The 18377-nt window shown below is 45.6% G+C and overlaps 1 protein-coding gene across 1 annotated transcript; it reads left to right on the forward strand.

Moving 5' to 3' along the window:
* Positions 1-648: 648 nt before the first annotated feature.
* ETHE1 (ETHE1 persulfide dioxygenase) lies at positions 649-17284 on the forward strand. Its single transcript, XM_045531553.1, has 7 exons — positions 649-787; positions 1227-1371; positions 1538-1686; positions 14018-14147; positions 16312-16401; positions 16769-16885; positions 17119-17284. The coding sequence occupies exons 1-7, from the start codon at positions 707-709 to the stop codon at positions 17169-17171; spliced, it is 765 nt and encodes a 254-aa protein (XP_045387509.1). The 5' UTR covers positions 649-706; the 3' UTR covers positions 17172-17284.
* The last annotated feature ends 1093 nt before the right edge of the window (positions 17285-18377 follow it).

Below are 18377 nucleotides of genomic sequence, written 5' to 3' on the forward strand. Positions count from 1 at the left end.
ACAGTTTCTTAGCTCTAGGTCCTTGGTGTAAATGAATAATAGCTGTTTTTAGAGGTTCACAGCCCAACATAAGACAGACGACCCCAAACATAATACAGACGATTCTCAACCTGATTTTGCAAGACATAATGCAAAATTTTTATTTTTAAAAACGATTTCTTCCTAGGAAGAGAGAAACATTCCTGATAAAATGCTTGGGCAATTTTTGGATGAACTTTATTGGGTTCGAGTATCGTTCTGGTAACCAGGCACCCACCCAACAGTCCCTCAAGACACCAGTGACCTAGAACCAAACTTCTTTTTCTTTCGAACAGTGACTATCCAACCACCCGCAAAGAAAATGGCCCCATGGCAGTGAGTGTACCGGGGTCTCTTGTTGGCTTTCTGTTTCTCTCTGTGTCTCTGTTTCTACAGGAGTAACTGTGTCTCTGAGCGTCTTTCCCTCGCTCTTTGAGCGTCTCCGGGTTCTCCGTTTCTCCGGGTCAGAGAGTCCCCGCGTCGCACGCTGTCTTCCTGGGTCTCCCGCCTCGAGCCATGCCCCGCAACCCGCCCCTGTTCCCCCTACCCGGCTCCGCAGCGCCCCGCCTGGCGCCCGCGGCCCCTTTAAGGCAGGCCCCGCCCCTGCCCGCCTCCCCCGGGTCAGGCCTGTGGCACCCGGCTTCGCGGGGCCGCGCGTCCGCTCAGTGCGCGCCCGGCCGAGGGCGCGATGGCTGGGTCTGCGCTGAGGGTGGTCTCGCGGCTGCTGAGCCGGAGCACCGGATCGGGAGCGCCCATCCTCCTGCGGCAGGTGCGAGGCGGCAGGACCCGGGCGGGGATTAGCAAGCCCTAGACTGCCGGAGGGACGGAACTCCTCAGTCCTTTAATGGGGCGAGATGCGGGGGCCACACGCCTGGCTGTTGCGGAACGGGGATGGGAGCCTGGGGCTGGACCCCTCGGTCCTTTAACCGTGAGCTGTCTGAGGGACCCTGGGCTTGGGGCCGGACTCCTGGGTCCTTTACGAAAGAATGTACAGAAGACCCTGATTTGGGGGTGTTAGAAAGTTGGAACTTCTGGTTCTGAAAGAGGAAGGTGATGGGGCTCTCGATTCCTGACTGCTAGGGAGAGCAGGGCCTGGGATTTCAGCCTCTGGATCTCAGGAAGAGGATTGAGTCAAGGCCTGGACTCCTGGGTGCCCAGTTCGTCGGAATCTGGTTCTGCGCTCTCACCTGCGCCCCATCCCCTTCCAGATGTTTGAGCCCAAGAGCTGCACCTACACTTACCTGCTGGGTGACAGGGAGTCCCGCGAGGCCATTCTGATCGACCCGGTCCTGGAGACAGCGCCCCGGGACGCCCAGCTGGTCAGGGAGCTGGGGCTGCGGCTGGTGTATGCTGGTCAGTCCGGGGACCGAGGTCTTGGGTCTGAGGGAGGCGGCTGCAGAGGAAGTGCAGTGGGAAGCTGGGGGCCTGGACTCCGGGGTCTGAGGGAGAAGGGGCCTGGGGATGGGAATCCCGCATGCTCTCCACACCCTGCTGGACCTGTCCCTCCTCTCTCCCCCAGTGAACACGCACTGCCACGCAGACCACATTACTGGCTCAGGGCTGCTCCGTTCCCTGCTCCCCGGCTGCCAGTCTGTCATCTCCCGCCTTAGTGGGGCCCAGGCTGACTTGCACATTGAGGATGGAGACTCCATCCGCTTCGGACGCTTCGTGAGTTGGATGATGGGTCCCCAAGAGGGGGTGGTGGCCTGGACTCCTTGAACTTAATGGAAAAGAGGACTAGGGGCCTGGGATCCTGACTCCTGGGGGGAGGAGAGACCTCAGGCCCTGGGTTCCTGACCCCTGAGCTCATGTTCTGGGAGGAGGGCACCATTAACTCAGGTGAGGCACTGGGACAAGAAGTTCTGGGAGGTGTGTCTCTGGCAGAACCCCTTAAGTCAACAGCATTTATGGCGATTCGTAAGGCTTTGGGGCAGCTCCTTTGGCCTGGCAGATCTCCATAAAAGTTGATTGAGGGCTGGAATTTTGAGGCTAAGCCTGAGAAAGAGACCCAGTCCTGTCCTCTGAGAACCACCGTTTGAGGAAGGAGCATCCTGTTGGCCAAGGTTAAGACTACGGTGTGGGTGTGCTGAGTGGGGCCACTAGAGTGCAAGATTTAAGGAGGCACTGACACTTAGGGACATGTAAATGCAGCGTCAGCACCTGCAAGTGAGCGCCTCCTTAAATCTTGCGCGGGAGTCCCAGCCCTGTGGTTTCCTCACTTAGGAATGGCCAAAGGTTCCTGCCTCCTTCTCTTTACCCTGGGGCTGGTTTCCGGCCAGAATTGCGACCCGACCCGGGCAGGGGCAGTATGGTGGAAGGTCAGGGGAGTTGCCCACAGAGGGAGGGAAAAAGCCGGTGGGGCTTTTTTTCTGATCAGAGTTTGGCTGACTCTGGGGACAAAATATCAGGTGAGGCCTCTAGGTTAGAGGGTTTTGCTAAATAGGGACAGTTTGAGTCAGAGCATTCAGTGGCAATGTGGATGACAGGGCTTAGCTACAGTGGCTACAGAGTCTTTATTTTAAGCCTTTTTCTGGAAGCAGGTAAAACAGGCATTGTACATTTATGTACAGTGTACATAATAGGTGCTAACAAGCATTTCTCGGATTTGAGAGTGATTTTTCAATGAATGAATGTTGAAGGGTTTAGCTGTGGTAGATTTATCTTCAGTTTTTTTTCCTTTAATAGATATATTGATATAATCCACATACCATACAATTTACCCATTTAAAGTGTACAATTAGGCTGGGTGTGGTGGCTCATGCCTATAATCCCAGCACTCTGGGAGGCCAAGGCTGGAGGATCGTTTGAGACCAGGAGTTTGAGGCCAGCCTGGACAACATAGTTGGACCCTAGCTGTACAAAAAATAAAATTAATTGGGCATAGTGACATGTGCTTGTAGTCCTTAGCTACTTGGGAAGCTGAGGCAGGAAGATTGTTTGAGCCCAGGAATTCAAGGTTATAGTAGGCTATGATTGTGCCACTGCACTCTAGCCTGGGTGACAGACTGAGACCCTGTCCCCCCCCAAAAAAAAAAAAGGAATAAAAATTTAAAAAAACCCAAATTTCATCACCGGCCATAGTTTGCCAACCCCTCATGTAGAGCATTTCATTGTGTGAATATACCATAATTTACTTATCCTTCCTCCTTTTGATGATTGTTTTCCAGTTTTGGGTTACTATGAATAATGCTGCTATGAAGATTCTTGTGCAAATCCAAAGAGTGGACTTGCTGGGTCATAGCACTGACATATGTTTATGTGTTTAACATTAGTAAAAAACTGCCAAACAGATTTTTGAACTGTTTGTACATTTTATACTCAAGGTGGGCCAAATTTAGGTGAATTTCATTGTGGAATTCACTGTAGAATGAATTTTCTTTTTTAATAAGCAGCGATTGAGAATTGAATAGTTTAGCTCCCGTAGGGGGTGGCAGATTCAGAAAATTAGACTTGCCTGTTAAATATGTTGATTTAGAGAGATGCTGCTCAAAATACTGATTCCCCAGGTCCCACTTTAGAGATTCTAATTTAATCATTCACGATGGACACCGGGAGTCAGCATGTTTTAAAAGCTCCACAGGTGATTCTTATGTGGTCCACGTGTAGGTTTCAGTGCTTCCTTCTACTTGGAATTAAATATTTAAATTGTGGAAAAAGTCATTTCCCCCCAACATTTTATTATGAAAAATTTAAAGCGTAGAGAAAAGCTGAAAGAATTTTTATAGTATACACCTCTGTCCATCTTATTTTTTTGATGTATCTCCAAGTTGCAAATATCAGTTCACTGTCCCCTAAACAGAACAAATAATTTTAATTTTGTTTTTGTTCACAAAATAAAGGAAGATGGTTTAGCTGATGGAGGTTCAGAGTATTTAGCTGTAAAGCAAAATGACATTTTGGGTTTGGGGTTAGAGGGCATAGAACGGTGGATTGTTTAAGTATAGCAATCCCCACTCATCTGCGGTTTTCCTTTCCTCAGTCTCAGTTACCCTCAGTCAACTAGGTCTGAAAATATTAAACAGAAAATCCCAGAAGTAAACAGTTCATAAGTTTAAATTGCGTGCTGTTCTGAGTAGCGTGATGAACTCTCTGGAGTCCTGCCTTGGCCTGCCCAGAAAGTGAATCATCCCTTTGTCCCGGGCATCCACGCTGTCTACGCTCCCCAGCCATTAGTCATTTGGTAGACGTCTTGGTTACCAGATCGACTATCCAGTGTCACAGTGCATGTTCAAGTAACCCTTATTTTATGTAATAATTTCCCCAAAGCGCAGGAGTAGTGATGCTGGCATATTGTTACAATTGTTGTTTTATTATTAGTTGTTAATCTTACTGTGCCTAGTCTATAAATTAAACTTTATCATAGGTATGTATAGGAAAAAAATAGTAAATATAGGGTTTGGTACTAACTGGGGTTTTAGGCACCCGCTGGGGGTCTTAAAAATGTATCCTCCGCGGATAAGGAGGGGACCACTGTACTTTTGAATAATGGAAGGAAAGAAAAAACTTGGGAACCAAATGGGAAAGAAGCCGAGAGCCTTCTCGCCACCAGGGGGCAGTGTAGGCCGTGAGAATTGCAAGGCCAGCGAGCTGGATGTTTGCATGGCCTGTGTTGTGTTTAGCTGATGGGGGTAGTTTCAGATTTAGCAGCAGCTGGAAACAGTTGAAAGAATAGCTGTGGAGATGTATCTCTTACTTGATGCATCGTGGAAGGGAAGAATGAATTTGTTGAAAGAATTTGGGGTTAGGCAGAGCTGCTGCCATGTAGGCAGGGCCCAGTTGGAATATTCTGCAGCTGGGGAGATCCTTCAAGTTTAGGGACAGTTGAGGCTGCATTAGGTGGAGATCTTAGGTTCTCCTTACCCACAACTTTTTATTTCGCCTTTTTTCAAATCTATAGTAAATTGAAATACCAGCACAAAACACAAGAATACACAAAACATACATTCTATCAACCATCAGAGCAATGACATTATCACAGGTCATGACACTTCTGGAAAACTCCACTGAATGCTTGTAGGAGAATGGGAGTGAAAAGGAGCAAAAGGCTTTTTAAAGTCTGTTAGGAGAATAGTTTGGATCTTGTGGCTCCTCAGGGTTCCCCCTGCTACACTTTGAGAACCAGTCTTTTACAAACTCTTTGTCACCTCTAAACAAATGTACAGTAACTTTGTATCATCATTAAATATCCAGCCTGGGTTAAAATTCCTCCAGTTTCCCCAGAAATAATTTTTACAGCTGATTTTAGGAACCAGGACCCAACTGGGGTTCATGTGTGAATGGCATTTGGTTGTTACGTCTATTTAATTGTGTGTGTGTATTTTTTCGTTTTTCTTTTCTTTCTTTCTTATTTATTTATTTTTGAGACAGAGTCTCACTCTGTTGCCCAGGCTAGAGTGCCGTGGCATCAGCCTAACTCACAGCAACATCCAACTCCTGGGCTCAAGCCATCCTCCTGCTTCAGCCTCCCAAGTAGCTGAGACTACAGGCATGTGCCACCATGCCTGGCTAATTTTTTCTATATATATTTTTAGTTGTCCATATAATTTCTTTCTACTTTTAGTAGAGACGAGGTCTTGCTCTTGCTCAGGCTGGTCTCTAACTCCTGAGCTCAAACGATCCACCTGCCTCGGCCTCCCAGAGTGTTAGGATTACAGGCGTGAGCCACTGTGCCTGGCCTCTTTTTCTTTCTTGTATTTAGTTTTTTATCTTATTTTAAATTAATTATTTTTTAACTCTCTTTTGATCTAGAACAGTTTCATTTCCTTTTTGTCCCATGACGTTGGCTTTTGAAGCTTCCTAGCCTGTTGTCTTGTAAAATATCCCACGTTCTAGATGTGTCTGAGTATTTCCTTATGGGATGTCATTTAACTTGTTCTTCTAAAACTTCTCTTCCCTATAGACTGAAGTAGATTGTGGATATTTTTGTATGAGTTAGCAATAATAATTTAATAATAGGTAACACACATCGAGTGTTTACTTCTCACCAGGCATTGTGCTAAGCTCTGTGAGTGAATGTTCTCATCCTTCATCTTGAAGGATTTTCAGAATCAAATATCACCCTCTCCCTCCTCCTATTTTGAAGGCCAAGCACATGCGCGGTTTTCCTGGCTTGGAAGTGAAGGAGCCAGGATTTGAACTCAGGCAGGCTGGCTTCAGGTGCCCTGCTCTTAACCACCAAATTCTTTAGCTCCCCACATGACAGCGGGGGTGTTTAAAACAGATGGTCTTGCAGCAGGGTTGATGCCTGGGTTTCTTGTCTGAGAGGTGTACCTCTCGCCTGCCCCCAAACGAATGTGTATCTTTCCTCCTCAGAGTCTAAGGAAGGCCAGAGCTCCCTTTCTGACCATATATCCTTTCCTTACTGATAATACAGAAAGATAATAAGAACTATTAATTCAGACCTGATTTACAAAGTTCACAAATTCAAATGCCCACAGAGGCTGTGCGAGTGAACAGAGTGTTCTGCCACTTCCTGCTGTATGACCTGGAGCAAGTATTTCACCTCTCCAGTCTCAGTTTCTTTATCTGGAAAATGGGTACAATACTGCTGCCTCTTGGTATTGCAAGGATTACATGAATGAAGCCATGGAAGGTGTTTAGAGTGTGCCTGGCGTGTGGTCAGTTCCAGGCAAAAACATTTGCTCTTGACACTATTGGGGTTTATTTCCACAGAGAAATAGGTTCTCTTCTTCCCTTTTTTTGTTGTTGAAACATGTAGCTTTCACAAGACTCTCTTTTTATGGAAATGTTTGCCTTCTTTTCTAACGCTAACTGGATTCTAGGAGAACCAAGTGCACAAGCGAAGTAAGAGACAGCAGCTGACATTGGCACCAGGCAGCAGGGAGTGGTGGGGTCTGGCACATTTTCAGGTACATGTCCCCATATGTGGGGGATGCCCACACCATAATTCTAGCGGATTCTTTGTGTTTAGGAGTGTAGTCTGTCTATTGCCAAGCCTTCTTTTTCTTTTCTTCTTCTTCTTTTTTTTTAATAAAAGCTAAAAATATACGTTTTTGAGAAATCTCTCACTTCTTAAGGGTAGACAACAAATTCAGGCTTCTAATAACTACTGAGCAGTCCAAACAAAACAATTCTGTGGGCTGAATCTGGCCCTTGGGCCTCCACTGTGTCTTTTCTGGCAAGTAGATCTCATTGAACCTTCATAACCACATAGTGAGATCAGAGTTATTTTCCCATTTCACAGGTAAGGAGGGACCGAGAAGGAAAGTGACCTGCCCAAAAATCACCCAGTAAGGAGGTGGCTGAACCAGGATTTGAGCCCAGGAGGCCTTGTGATTCCACTAGATCAGTGATTTTCTAATTTTAAAACATTAGTATTTTTATTATGTAGCACTTGTGTGCTGGGCATTTTTCTGAGTGCTTTACATACACGAAATAATCTAATATTTATAACAGCCCTGCAAGGTGGATTCAGTTATTCTCCCCATTGTACAAATGAGCAGACAGGCCTGGAGGGTGAAATAACTTGTCCAAAGTCTCACAGTTGATACCAGAGCCAAGATTAGAACCCATGCCATCTGGCTCCAGAGACTGCTTTTCCTTTTCTTTTTTTTTCCTTTTAACTGTTTGATTCCATTTACATGAAATCCTAGAACATGCAAGCTAATCTATAATGACAGAAAAGCAGGTCAGGGGTTGTCTGGGGACAGAGGTGGAAGAAGGATGGATTGCAAAGAGGCACAAGGAAACTTTTGGAGGTGACAGAAATGTTTGTTATCTTGATCGTGGTGGTGGTTTCCTAGGAGTGCTTTATTAAAGATGTAAAAGAGGCCGGGCGCGGTGGCTCATGCCTGTAATCCTAGCCGAGGGAGGCCGAGGCGGGTGGATCGCTCGAGGTCAGGAGTTCGAGACCAGCCTGAGTGAGACCCCGTCTCTACTAAAAATGGAAAGAAATTATCTGGACAACTAAAAATATATATAGAAAAAATTAGCCGGGCATAGTGGCGCATGCCTGTAGTCCCAGCTACTCGGAAGGCTGAGGCAGTAGGATCGCTTAAGCCCAGGAGTTTGAGGTTGCTGTGAGCTAGGCTGACGCCACGGCACTCACTCTAGCCCGGGCAACAGAGCGAGACTCTGTCTCAAAAAAAAAAAAAAAGATGTAAAAGAAGGGGAAAAAAAAAAAAAAGATATCACCAGACCCACAGTGAACCCACCCAGATCTTTGCGGAAACAATAACTCCAGTGCTATTTAAAGCATTTCAGTGTGTGGAGAAAGAAGACAAGCTTCCAAATTCCTTTTATGAAACCAGCACAACGTTGGTAGGAAGAACCACTTGTGAAGTTATTATTAACCCTATACATCGGCTACCCTGCATCTGACCTAGTTTCAAGTTTTTTTTTCTTTGTCTTTAGTTTTCAGAAGTTTAATAACAGTGTGACTTCTCGAGGATTTCTTTGGGTTTATTCTGTTTGGGGAAATTAGCAACCAGGTGAGATATCTCAGAGAGAGAGAAGAGGAGGCCCATTGGCCTCTAGGGCTGATGCCAGGAGGGGGCTTCTCATAAGTGGATCCAGAGCCAGGGACAGAGCATGGTCTTCCTGGTGCTTCCCTTGGCAGCCCTCCCCTCCCCCCACCACGCCCTGCACTTCTGCCCACAGCTCCCGCCTGTCTGTATCCTCATCATCTCTTGTCTTTTCTTTAAAATCCACCAACAGTTAGAGCCTGCTCGTTCGTGTGCCCTCTCCACGAGATAAATATTTCACATCTAGATTCAGAACTGAAACCTCAGCTTCATGAAACAACACTTACCCTTACTGTGTAGCAGGCACTCTGAGATGTTCCATTCCACTGGATTCCATTCCACTTCTTCCATTCCACTCCAGTCTACCCCCTTCCACTTGACGGTACTCCATTCCACTCTTTGTGCCTGCTCCACTTTTGCTCCTGCTCTGAGCGTCACCCATGCTGTCCTGTGTATGTATGGTCTGTTCATTCTCATTCTCTATCATTTTTGATTATGTATTAATAAATGCACCCCAGTTTATTTATCCATTCTACTGTTGATGGGCATGAAGGTAGTTCCCAGTTTGGGGCTATTACAAATAGTACTTCTTGGAACATTCTAGTGCATGACACAGTCTCTCTCTGTTGCCCAGGTGAAAGTGCAGTGGCGTCAGCTCTTGGGCTCCAGTGATCCTCCTGCCTCAGCCTCCTGAGTAGCTGGGACTACAGGCCCATGCCACCATGCCTGGCTAATTTTTTCTATTTTTAGTAACTCCTGAGCTCAAGGGATCCTCCCGCCTCGGCCTCTCAGAGTGCTAGGATTACAGGCGTGAGCCACCGTGCCCGGCCTGAACGTGTTTCTGTTGGGTATAAAGAATGGATTTATGATGGGGCTATGTCCTGATAAACCCATGGTACATGGAAAATATCGTAAGTTGCAAATACATTTAATACACCTAACCTGCTGAAGGTCACAGTTAAGCCTAGCCTACTTTAAATGTGCTCAGAACACTCACATTAGCCTTCAGTTGGGTAAAATTATCTAAAACAAAGCCTATTTTATAATAAGATGTTGAGTATCTCATGTAATTGAAAGTGAAAAACAGAATGGGTGTATGGATACTTGGAGTGTGGTTGCTACTGAAAGCGTATACCATTCTAAAGTTGAAAAATGGTAAGTTGAGCCATCGTAAGTCGGGACGACCATCTGTATACCGAGAGGTGAGCCACAGGGTATGTGTAGATTTAGCTTTAGTAGAAACTGCACAGTAGCTGTGTACGTACTCTCCCACCAGCGCGTATGAGGGCTTTAGTCGCTCTACATCTGTCTTTTTCATTCCGGCCATTCCGGTGTTGTGTAGTGGTGTTCTGCTGTGGTTTTACTTTTATTTCCCTGATGACAGATGAAGTTGAGCACCTTTTCATGTGTTTGTTCCATTTGGATGTCCTCTTTTGTAAAGTTATTTTCCAAGTCTTTACTAATTTTTCCATTAGGTAGTCTATGTTCCGGATTTGTAGGTGATCTTTATATATTCTAGATCCAAGGACTTTGTTGGATAAATAGTCCCCTTTATCTATGGTTTCACTTTCTGCCGTTTCAGTCACTTGCAATCAACCATAGCCTGAAAAGAGCCAATGGAAAATTCCAGAAATAAACAATTGATAAGTTTTAAATTGCATACCATTCTGAGCAGGATGATGAAATCTTGGCACCATCCTGCTCCATCCCACCCAGGATATGACTCATCGCTTTGTCCAGCATATCCACACTGTGTACAAGTATGTTATGTGCCTGCTAATCACTTAGTAGCCTTCTCAGTTATCAGATCAAAGAAGGACTGTAATGTAGGGTTTGGTACCATCTGAGGTTTCAGGCATCCACTGGCAGTCTTGGAACATATCTCCTGCAGATAAAGGGGACTATTGTATATGTTTGTAAATACCTTCTTCCCCTCTACAGTTTACCTTTTCACTGTTTTAGTGGTATATTTTAATGAACAGGAGTTTTTAATTTTAGTATAGTTCAGTGTATCCATTCTGGCCCTTAGCATTAACACTTTTTGTGCAAACAAAAGCTTTACCTACTTTAAGTCACAGTGCTGTTCTGTTTTTCTCTAGAAGCTTTGTTGTTTTATTTTTTATATTTAAATCTGTAGTATTTTGAGAATTTATTTTTGTGTATGGTGTGAGGTAGGGATCAAGATAACGTGTTTTTTTTTTCTTTCCCAATAGATATCCAGTTGACCCAGAACTCTATTAAAAAGACCATTCCCCCACCCCACTCCCCACCACTATACTGCAATGTCATCTTCATCTTAAATCAGGTGAATCAGTGATCTGGTCACATCTTGGCTCAATTCCTCCCATGGCTCCATTCTCACTTTGTTGGATCTGAGCCTATCATTATCTTTCTATCATGTGCTGCCACCCACTCTTACTCACTTCACTCCCACTCCTGCTGTTCCTCAAACACACCAGGCACCGAAAAACCCACATGGTGACTTAAATAAATAGGAGTATAATTCTCTCCTATAACAGGAAATCTGGAAGAAGGTAGTTACTGCCTTTGATTTGGGGGTCTCCTGGTTTTTTCTTCATGGTTGCAAGGTGGCTGCTGCAGCTACAGCCATCACACCTTGTGTTCAGAACCAAAGGAGGGAAAGCGGGTGGTGCCTGTTCCTTTTAGCAGGAAGAGAAAAGCTTTCCCAGAAATCCTCGGGAGACTCACTGAGATCTTGCCGACCAGAGAACTGCATCAGAGGCTACCCAAGCTGCAGGAGGCTGGGAAAGTGCTTGGCTGGTACATTGATGCCCAGAACCAAATTGTAGATCTGTGAGGGAAGAAGCAAGGAAGGAATATATACTTGGGGGGGTGAGCGGCAGGATCTACATTTGGTGTCCTTGAATAATCAGCAGATGACTGGCCTGGACAAAGATGCTAATTGGTGGGAGGGGCCTCTATTGAGAGGGGAGGAGGCATGTGTGAGAGGGTGAGAGGACAGTAATCTTAGTGGTTATCAGATCATTAGGGTAATAATTTTTTCTGACAACTCTTGCTTCCCTGGAGCTGAATGTGGGGATTTAGATAACAAGGACTCCCTGTGTGGCAGGGGTTCTTAATGGCAGAGTCTTAGAAGTGGCTTTGAGAGGTCATTAAATGTGCACATTGGGGGTGGTGATATATCTGCAAAGTGCCCTCCAAAATGACTCCACTGAGTTGTACCCACACCCCAGGAAATAAAAGGACTTGCCTCAAATACCCTTGGCAACTCTGACAGTTGCCCATCTCATAGGCAAAAATAAGGACTTTCAAAATTTAAATCTGTCCCTCCTTTCCTTTTGAGGGAGGTTGAACATCCTTTCAGGTGGGTTTTTCATTATTTTTTCCTCTTCCTGTTCTTTTCTTGCCTGTTCTTTTCTTTTGCTCACTTTCCTTTTGGGAATTATTGATGCTTAGGAGCTGTTTGTATATTTTGGTTATTTACACTTTATAATATTTTTTTTTAATTAGAGATGGGTCTCACTATGTTGCCCAGCCCATACTCAAACTCCTGGGCTCAAGCAATCTTCCCACCTCAGACTCTCTAGTAGCTGAGACTGAAGGCACATACTACCATGCCCGGCTGTCTCTGAGTTTTTTTGTCTTTTAACGCGGATTTTTTTTTTTTTTTAATAATAAAGTATGTGGTCACATCTGTCACTGTTTTTCCTCATGACCTCTGAATTTCTTATCATACTTGGAAAAACCTTTCCCACTTCAAGATTATACATATATTTTACATATATATTACATATATATCTCTTTCCATATTTTGTTATAGAATTTTTATGGTTTTTTGATGCTTAGATCTTTAGTTTGGAAGATATTTTGAACTTTAAGAGATTTATTATCAGTATAACCCTCTCTAGTTGAATGTTCTCTTCTTGTTCTATTAAGTCAAAATACAAATCAGCACAGATGTTCAGTCTCCAATATTTTAAAGTATAATGTTACTTATGAAAAGTATTTTGTATAAGGTTGTGTATGTATTGTGTATATACCTCACGTTCAAGTTAATGGCTTTGATTTATGTTCTAAAGAAAAGCAACTAATACAAAAATTAAATTAATGATATCCTTAGTTATAACCATAATGAGACGAGTACTGGTGTTGGTGCTAAGTGCTATTTTGTACTCTTCCCTTGGATGTTCTCTGTATTGCATTAACCAACCCCCAAAATCATTGAGCTGCTCTTAAAAAAAAAAAAAAAAAAGATCTTCAGTTTATCCTGGCTTTTGCATTTTAGTTAATTATTTATTTTTGAGACAGGGTCTCGCTCTGTTGCCCAGGTTAGAGTGCCATGGCATCAGCCTAGCTTACTGCAACCTCAAACTCCTGGGCTCAAGTGATCCCCCTGCCTCAGCCTCCTGAGTAACTGAGACTATAGGTGTGTACCACCACACCCAGCTAATTTTTCTATAGTTTGTAGAGATGGGGTCTTGGTCTTGCTCAAGCTGGTCTTGAACTCCTGTTCTCAACAAATCCTCTTGCCTCAGCCTCCCAAAGTGCTATGATTACAGGTGTGAGCCACCACACCTGGCCTGTATTTTATTTTTAAGTATAAAATTACGGCCGGGCGCGGTGGCTCACGCCTGTAATCCTGGCACTCTGGGAGGCCGAGGCGGGGGGATTGCTTGAGCTCAGGAGTTTGAGACCAGCCTGAGCAAGAGCGAGACCCCCCGTCTTTATTAAAAAATAGAAAGAAATTAGACAACAAAAAAAGTTAAATTATAATTATTTTTAAATTTAAATAATTTTTTAAAAAGTATAAAATTACACATTCACAGTAAAAAATAAAAGGATAATATAAGAAAAGCCTAAAGGATAAAATATATATTTAGAGTTAATAAATTAACCTTTTAAAAAGATCACACCATACACATTGCTTTGCAACACGTTTTTTGCACTTAATGGATGTTAAACATCTTTTTGGGTCACTATATATTTGTATAAAGCATCAAGTTTTATTTCAACAATATTACTATTAATGACTGTTTAGTATCACATTTTTGTATTAGTGTGCTTTTCTTTTTCTTACTGATATGCAAGATCTGTTTGTATATTAAGTATATTGACCACTGTGTGGTATATATGTGTTATAAATATATATTTCCAGATTATTGGTTCCCTTTAAATTTTGTTATTGTGTTGCCATTCAGAAACTTCAAATTGATTTAAAGCCAAACCATCGATCTTTTCAGTAATGATTTATGATGTTAGGGACCCCATTTGAATGTCCCTTCCTAACCAGAGATCAGATATTCATTTGTATTTTTGTTGTTGTTGTCACAGTTTTATGATTTTATTTTCTTGTATTTAAGTCTTTAATCCATTTGGAGTTTACTCTGGTATAAGGTTTGAGCCTGGGAATCTAACTTAATTTTTTACCAAAAAGTTTATCTATATATGACCCTAGGGTAGGGGAGGGCTTCTGGGGCCAATTTCATCTTGAAGAAATGTTGGTGACTGTCTCTGTATTCCTCCATCCCTGCTAGGCATTGGAAACCCGGGCCAGCCCTGGCCACACCCCGGGCTGTGTCACCTTTGTCCTGAATGACCACAGCATGGCCTTCACTGGAGATGCCCTGCTGATCCGAGGGTGCGGGCGGACAGACTTCCAGCAAGGTGACCGGCTTCTTATTCGGCCCCAAAATGTTCATGTAGTTATATGTGTGTCAGGGTTTTAAGTATGGGTGACAGGAATGAATGAATACATATTAGATTTTTTAGGAGGGGTCAGTATTAGATTCAAGGAGTTTAGTTGCCAGAGTTAGATTGGAAGAGTTAGATTCAGGGGTTTAGCTGTTGAGGGGACAGGTAGATTCAAGGGAGTATTAGTTATCTGTTGCTGTGTAACAAATAGCCCCAAAGCCTAGTGGCTTAAAACAATGATTAGCATTATTATCTCCCAAAGTTTCTGAGAGTGAGGCATGTGGGATCAGCGAAGCTGGGTAGTTCTGGCTCAGGGTCTCTCAGGAGGTTGTGGTCAAGCCATTAGTGAGGGCTGCAGTCATCAGAAGGCTTGAGTGGGGCTGGAGGATCCACTTCCAAAGCGGCTCACTCACATGGCTGGCAAGTTACCGATGGTTGTTCGCAGGAGGCTTCAGTGACTCACCACCGGGAGCTCTCCACAGGGCTGCTTGAGTGTCTTCAGGACATGACAGCTGGATTCTCACAGAGGGGATGATCAGAGACAGACAGACAGACAGACAGATGCCCTAATTTTCTTTAAGACCTAGACTCAGAAGTTACACTCTGTCCTTTCTGTAACATCCTATTTACTATTAGATATAAGTCACCTAGTCCAGATCACGAGGTCAGTGTAGGGGGAAGTATTTCAACAAGAAGTGTATCAAAGAATTTGTAGACGTATTTTTAAACCACTATAAGGGATTTAGCTGGTAGAGATCTGTGTAGGGTAGGGATAGAGTTCTATTCAAGAGTTTATGCTCTGGGGAAGTTAGAGTCAAGGATTATTATTATTATTTTTTTTTAAGAGACAGGGTCATACTCCGTCACCCAGGCTGGAGTACAGTGCCGTGATCACAGCTCACTGCAGCCTCGAACTCCTGGGCTCCAGGGATCCTCCCGCCTCAGCCTCCCAAAGTGCTGGGATTACGGGCATGAGCCACCACGCCTGGCCAGATTCAGGGATTTAGCTGCTGAGAAGTTGTTAGCATCAGTGGTTTAATTGCTAGGGAGCAGTGATACATTTGGGGTTCAGCTGCTGGGGGCAGTGAGATGTAGGGATTTCCCTATGGAAGGAGAGTTTAGTTTCAGAATCTCAGGGTTTGGCAGCCCTTTGAGCATCTGTGTGAATGTGGGGTTGACACTAGGTTCGGAGGATTTAGCTGCTTTGCTGGGAGAAGTGAGATGAGATGGCCGCGGGAAGCCAGGGGCCCAGGCCTCTTGCTCCCTCTTCCCTCTGCCTTATCTCTGCCTCTCAGTCTCTGTCTTTTTCTCTCTGAGGCTTCCAATCTCGCATTTATCCATTCCCGACACAGTCATGACATTGAAGAATTAGGCTGGAATGAAAGGCGGAAGAGAGGTTTGCCCCGACCCAACTTAGCACTCAGAGCTTCTTGTGGGAACTATGGCTCCACTCTCCTCCTTGGCTCATGTCTTTGGTTTCTTACCTTCTCGTGCACCTTCCTTGTCTAGATGCCTTTCTTGGCATCCCCAGGGTGAGGGCACTATGCCTTGGTGCTCTAGGGTCCCATCCTAACCTGATTTATAGCCATGCTGAATTTCTCACCGTTCCTCCATTCCCTGTGTTTGCTGTTCCACCCGCCTAGAATATCCCTCCCCTTCTCTACCTGGACAAAGGGGTATCGGCAGCACATGAGGGAGTGAGGGAGAGGGTTTACCTATGGTGATTTTAACCTCCCACCCTTTTTTTTCCTTTCTTTCTTTTCTTTCCTTTCTTTCTTGACAGGGTCTCACTCTGTCACTGAGCTGAAGTGTGGTGTCATGAACATAGCTCACTGTAACCTTGAACTCCTGGGCTCAAGTGATCCTCCCACCTCACCCTCCCGAGTAGCTGGGAATACAGGTGCACGCCACTGTGCCAGGCTAATTTTAATTTTTTTTTGTAGAGACAGGGTCTTGCTATGTTGCCCAGGCTGGTGGTGAACTCCCGGGCTCAAGCGATGCTCCTGCCTCGGCCTCCCAAAGTGCTGGGATTACAGGCGTGAGCCACTGTATCTGGCCCCCACTTTTTTCTTGACGGAAGGAGCTAGGGTCTTCTCCTGTCCTGTTGATCCACTGACCTCTGGCCTTTCTTCCCCAGGCTGTGCTAAGACCTTGTACCACTCGGTCCATGAAAAGATCTTCACACTTCCAGGCGACTGTCTGATCTACCCTGCTCATGATTACCATGGTGAGGGCTTCCTGGAGGAGGTGTGGCGCTTACGTTACTTTTGAAAGGGCGGCACGGAGACCACAATTCCCAGAAATTCCTCTGGCCAAAAGGATTAAATACTTGAGTGTGCTGTGTGTGGATGTAGATAATAGAGGACTGTTAGAATTCTTCAGGGCATGGGTTTTCCTGGGACTTCCTGTAGATCTTAGGGAACTGTGGAAAACTACATTTCCCATAGTGCCCATCGAGGAGGGAAGGCAATCTCAGGAACTTTCTCTGAAGAGTCCAGGCCAGAGAGGCACCCCAAGGCCTCCTGGGAAATGCTGTTCTGAGAGGCCCGAGGCGCTGCACCCATTGACTTTCCTTCCCCTCCCTTGGCCACTAGGGCTCACAGTGTCCACTGTGGAGGAGGAGCGGACTCTGAACCCTCGGCTCACCCTCAGCTGCGAGGAGTTTGTCAAAGTCATGGACAACCTGAACTTGCCCAAACCTTTGCAGATAGGTGAGCAGCTGGGGCCGGATCCCTGGGTCTGAGGGAGGAGGGGCTGGGGCTGGACCCCCGGGTCTGAGGGAGGAGGGGCTGGGGGCCTGGACCCCTGGGTTTGAAGGAGGCAGTTGGCTCAAGGCTAGAACTCTAGTTCCCAAAGATGAAGGGCTCCTAGGATTTCTGGGTCGCAGTGGGGCCTGGGGGTTTGCCTTGGCCCCTTGGTTTTAACCTTGGTTTCTTCCTTTCAGACATTGCTGTTCCAGCCAACATGCGCTGTGGGGTCCAGACCCCTCCTTCCTGACCTTGTCTCTGTCAGGTGCTCATATCCATTAAGAAGGCACTAGGTGGGGTGAGGGGAGAGGTGTCACCATCCTGCCCTCTCTCACCCCCACCCCCAAACCAGCCCCTGGAGCTTCTGAAATAAAACCTTTTTTTTTTGCCATAAATCTGACTTCTGCCTGTTTTCGGGGGGAATCAGTTGGGTTTCTGGGCTGAGAGGCTTGGGGTTAGTTCTGGTCCCCTGGAGAGGCCAGGGCAGCAGGGCAAGGTGAAGGTCGAGGGAGTCCGGAAGGAGATTTCTAACTCACAAGGTTGAAAGCAAACACGTATCTGGGGCTGGTCTTCTCACGGCCCTGCATTAGAACACCATCTTGCTTTTGGGCCACTTCCCTCTGTGAGCCCCAGGGTTAGGTACTTCACTTATCTAGGCCTGGGTTTTCTTATCTGTACATGGAAATAATAATAATAGGGTGTTGTGATGATCTGACGAGTCCACGTATATGAGTACTTGGCACACGGCACTAGCAGCGTTCACTATCATTGTTACTATCTTTGGAATGATTGGCCACTTCCTGACTTGGAGTGACAGTATACATAATGGTTAAGAATGTGGATTTTTGATGTGTTAACGTTTACAACATGGGTAGACCTTGGGTACATTTATCCCCCTCGGCCTATTTCTCCAAGTATAAAATGGAGCTAGTGAGTCCTTTCTGGCTGGGCTGCTGTGAAGATGACATTAAATTAACATGTATAAAGTATTTGGCATAGCTCTTGACATCTAATAATCCCTTTTCATACACCAGTTATTTTCCTGTTTTTGCCCAGAGAGGAAAAGGTCTGGCTGAAACCTTTTAACCTCTGCCCTTCACCTCATAGCAAAGTGTGGGGGGGGGCACATTCCCTCTGTTTTGGGGCGGGTCTCTGACTCAGCTCAGGGTACCCCCTCCCCTTGTCCAGCTCCCCAAACCGGTTGGGGCCCTTCTAAAGGGCTCATTAGAGAGGAGAGGTCCCCATTTCCATTCCTGTCGTCCTTTCAGGACTCCCAGGGTCTGGGCATTAGGGAGGCATGTATACAGCGGTGGCCAAGACACCTGGCCCTCCAGCCCTCCAGGGGACAAGTGTGGGGGTGCTGGAGGCAGAGTGGGAGGTCGCGATGCTGGGTTCCCCAAGGGTGGGGCCGGTGGGGCCGGGATGGCCGGATGCCTAGGCTGCGGGCGGGGCAAGC

This window comes from Lemur catta, chromosome 19 (assembly GCF_020740605.2).
Source record: "Lemur catta isolate mLemCat1 chromosome 19, mLemCat1.pri, whole genome shotgun sequence".
Classification (NCBI taxonomy): Eukaryota; Metazoa; Chordata; class Mammalia; order Primates; family Lemuridae; genus Lemur; species Lemur catta.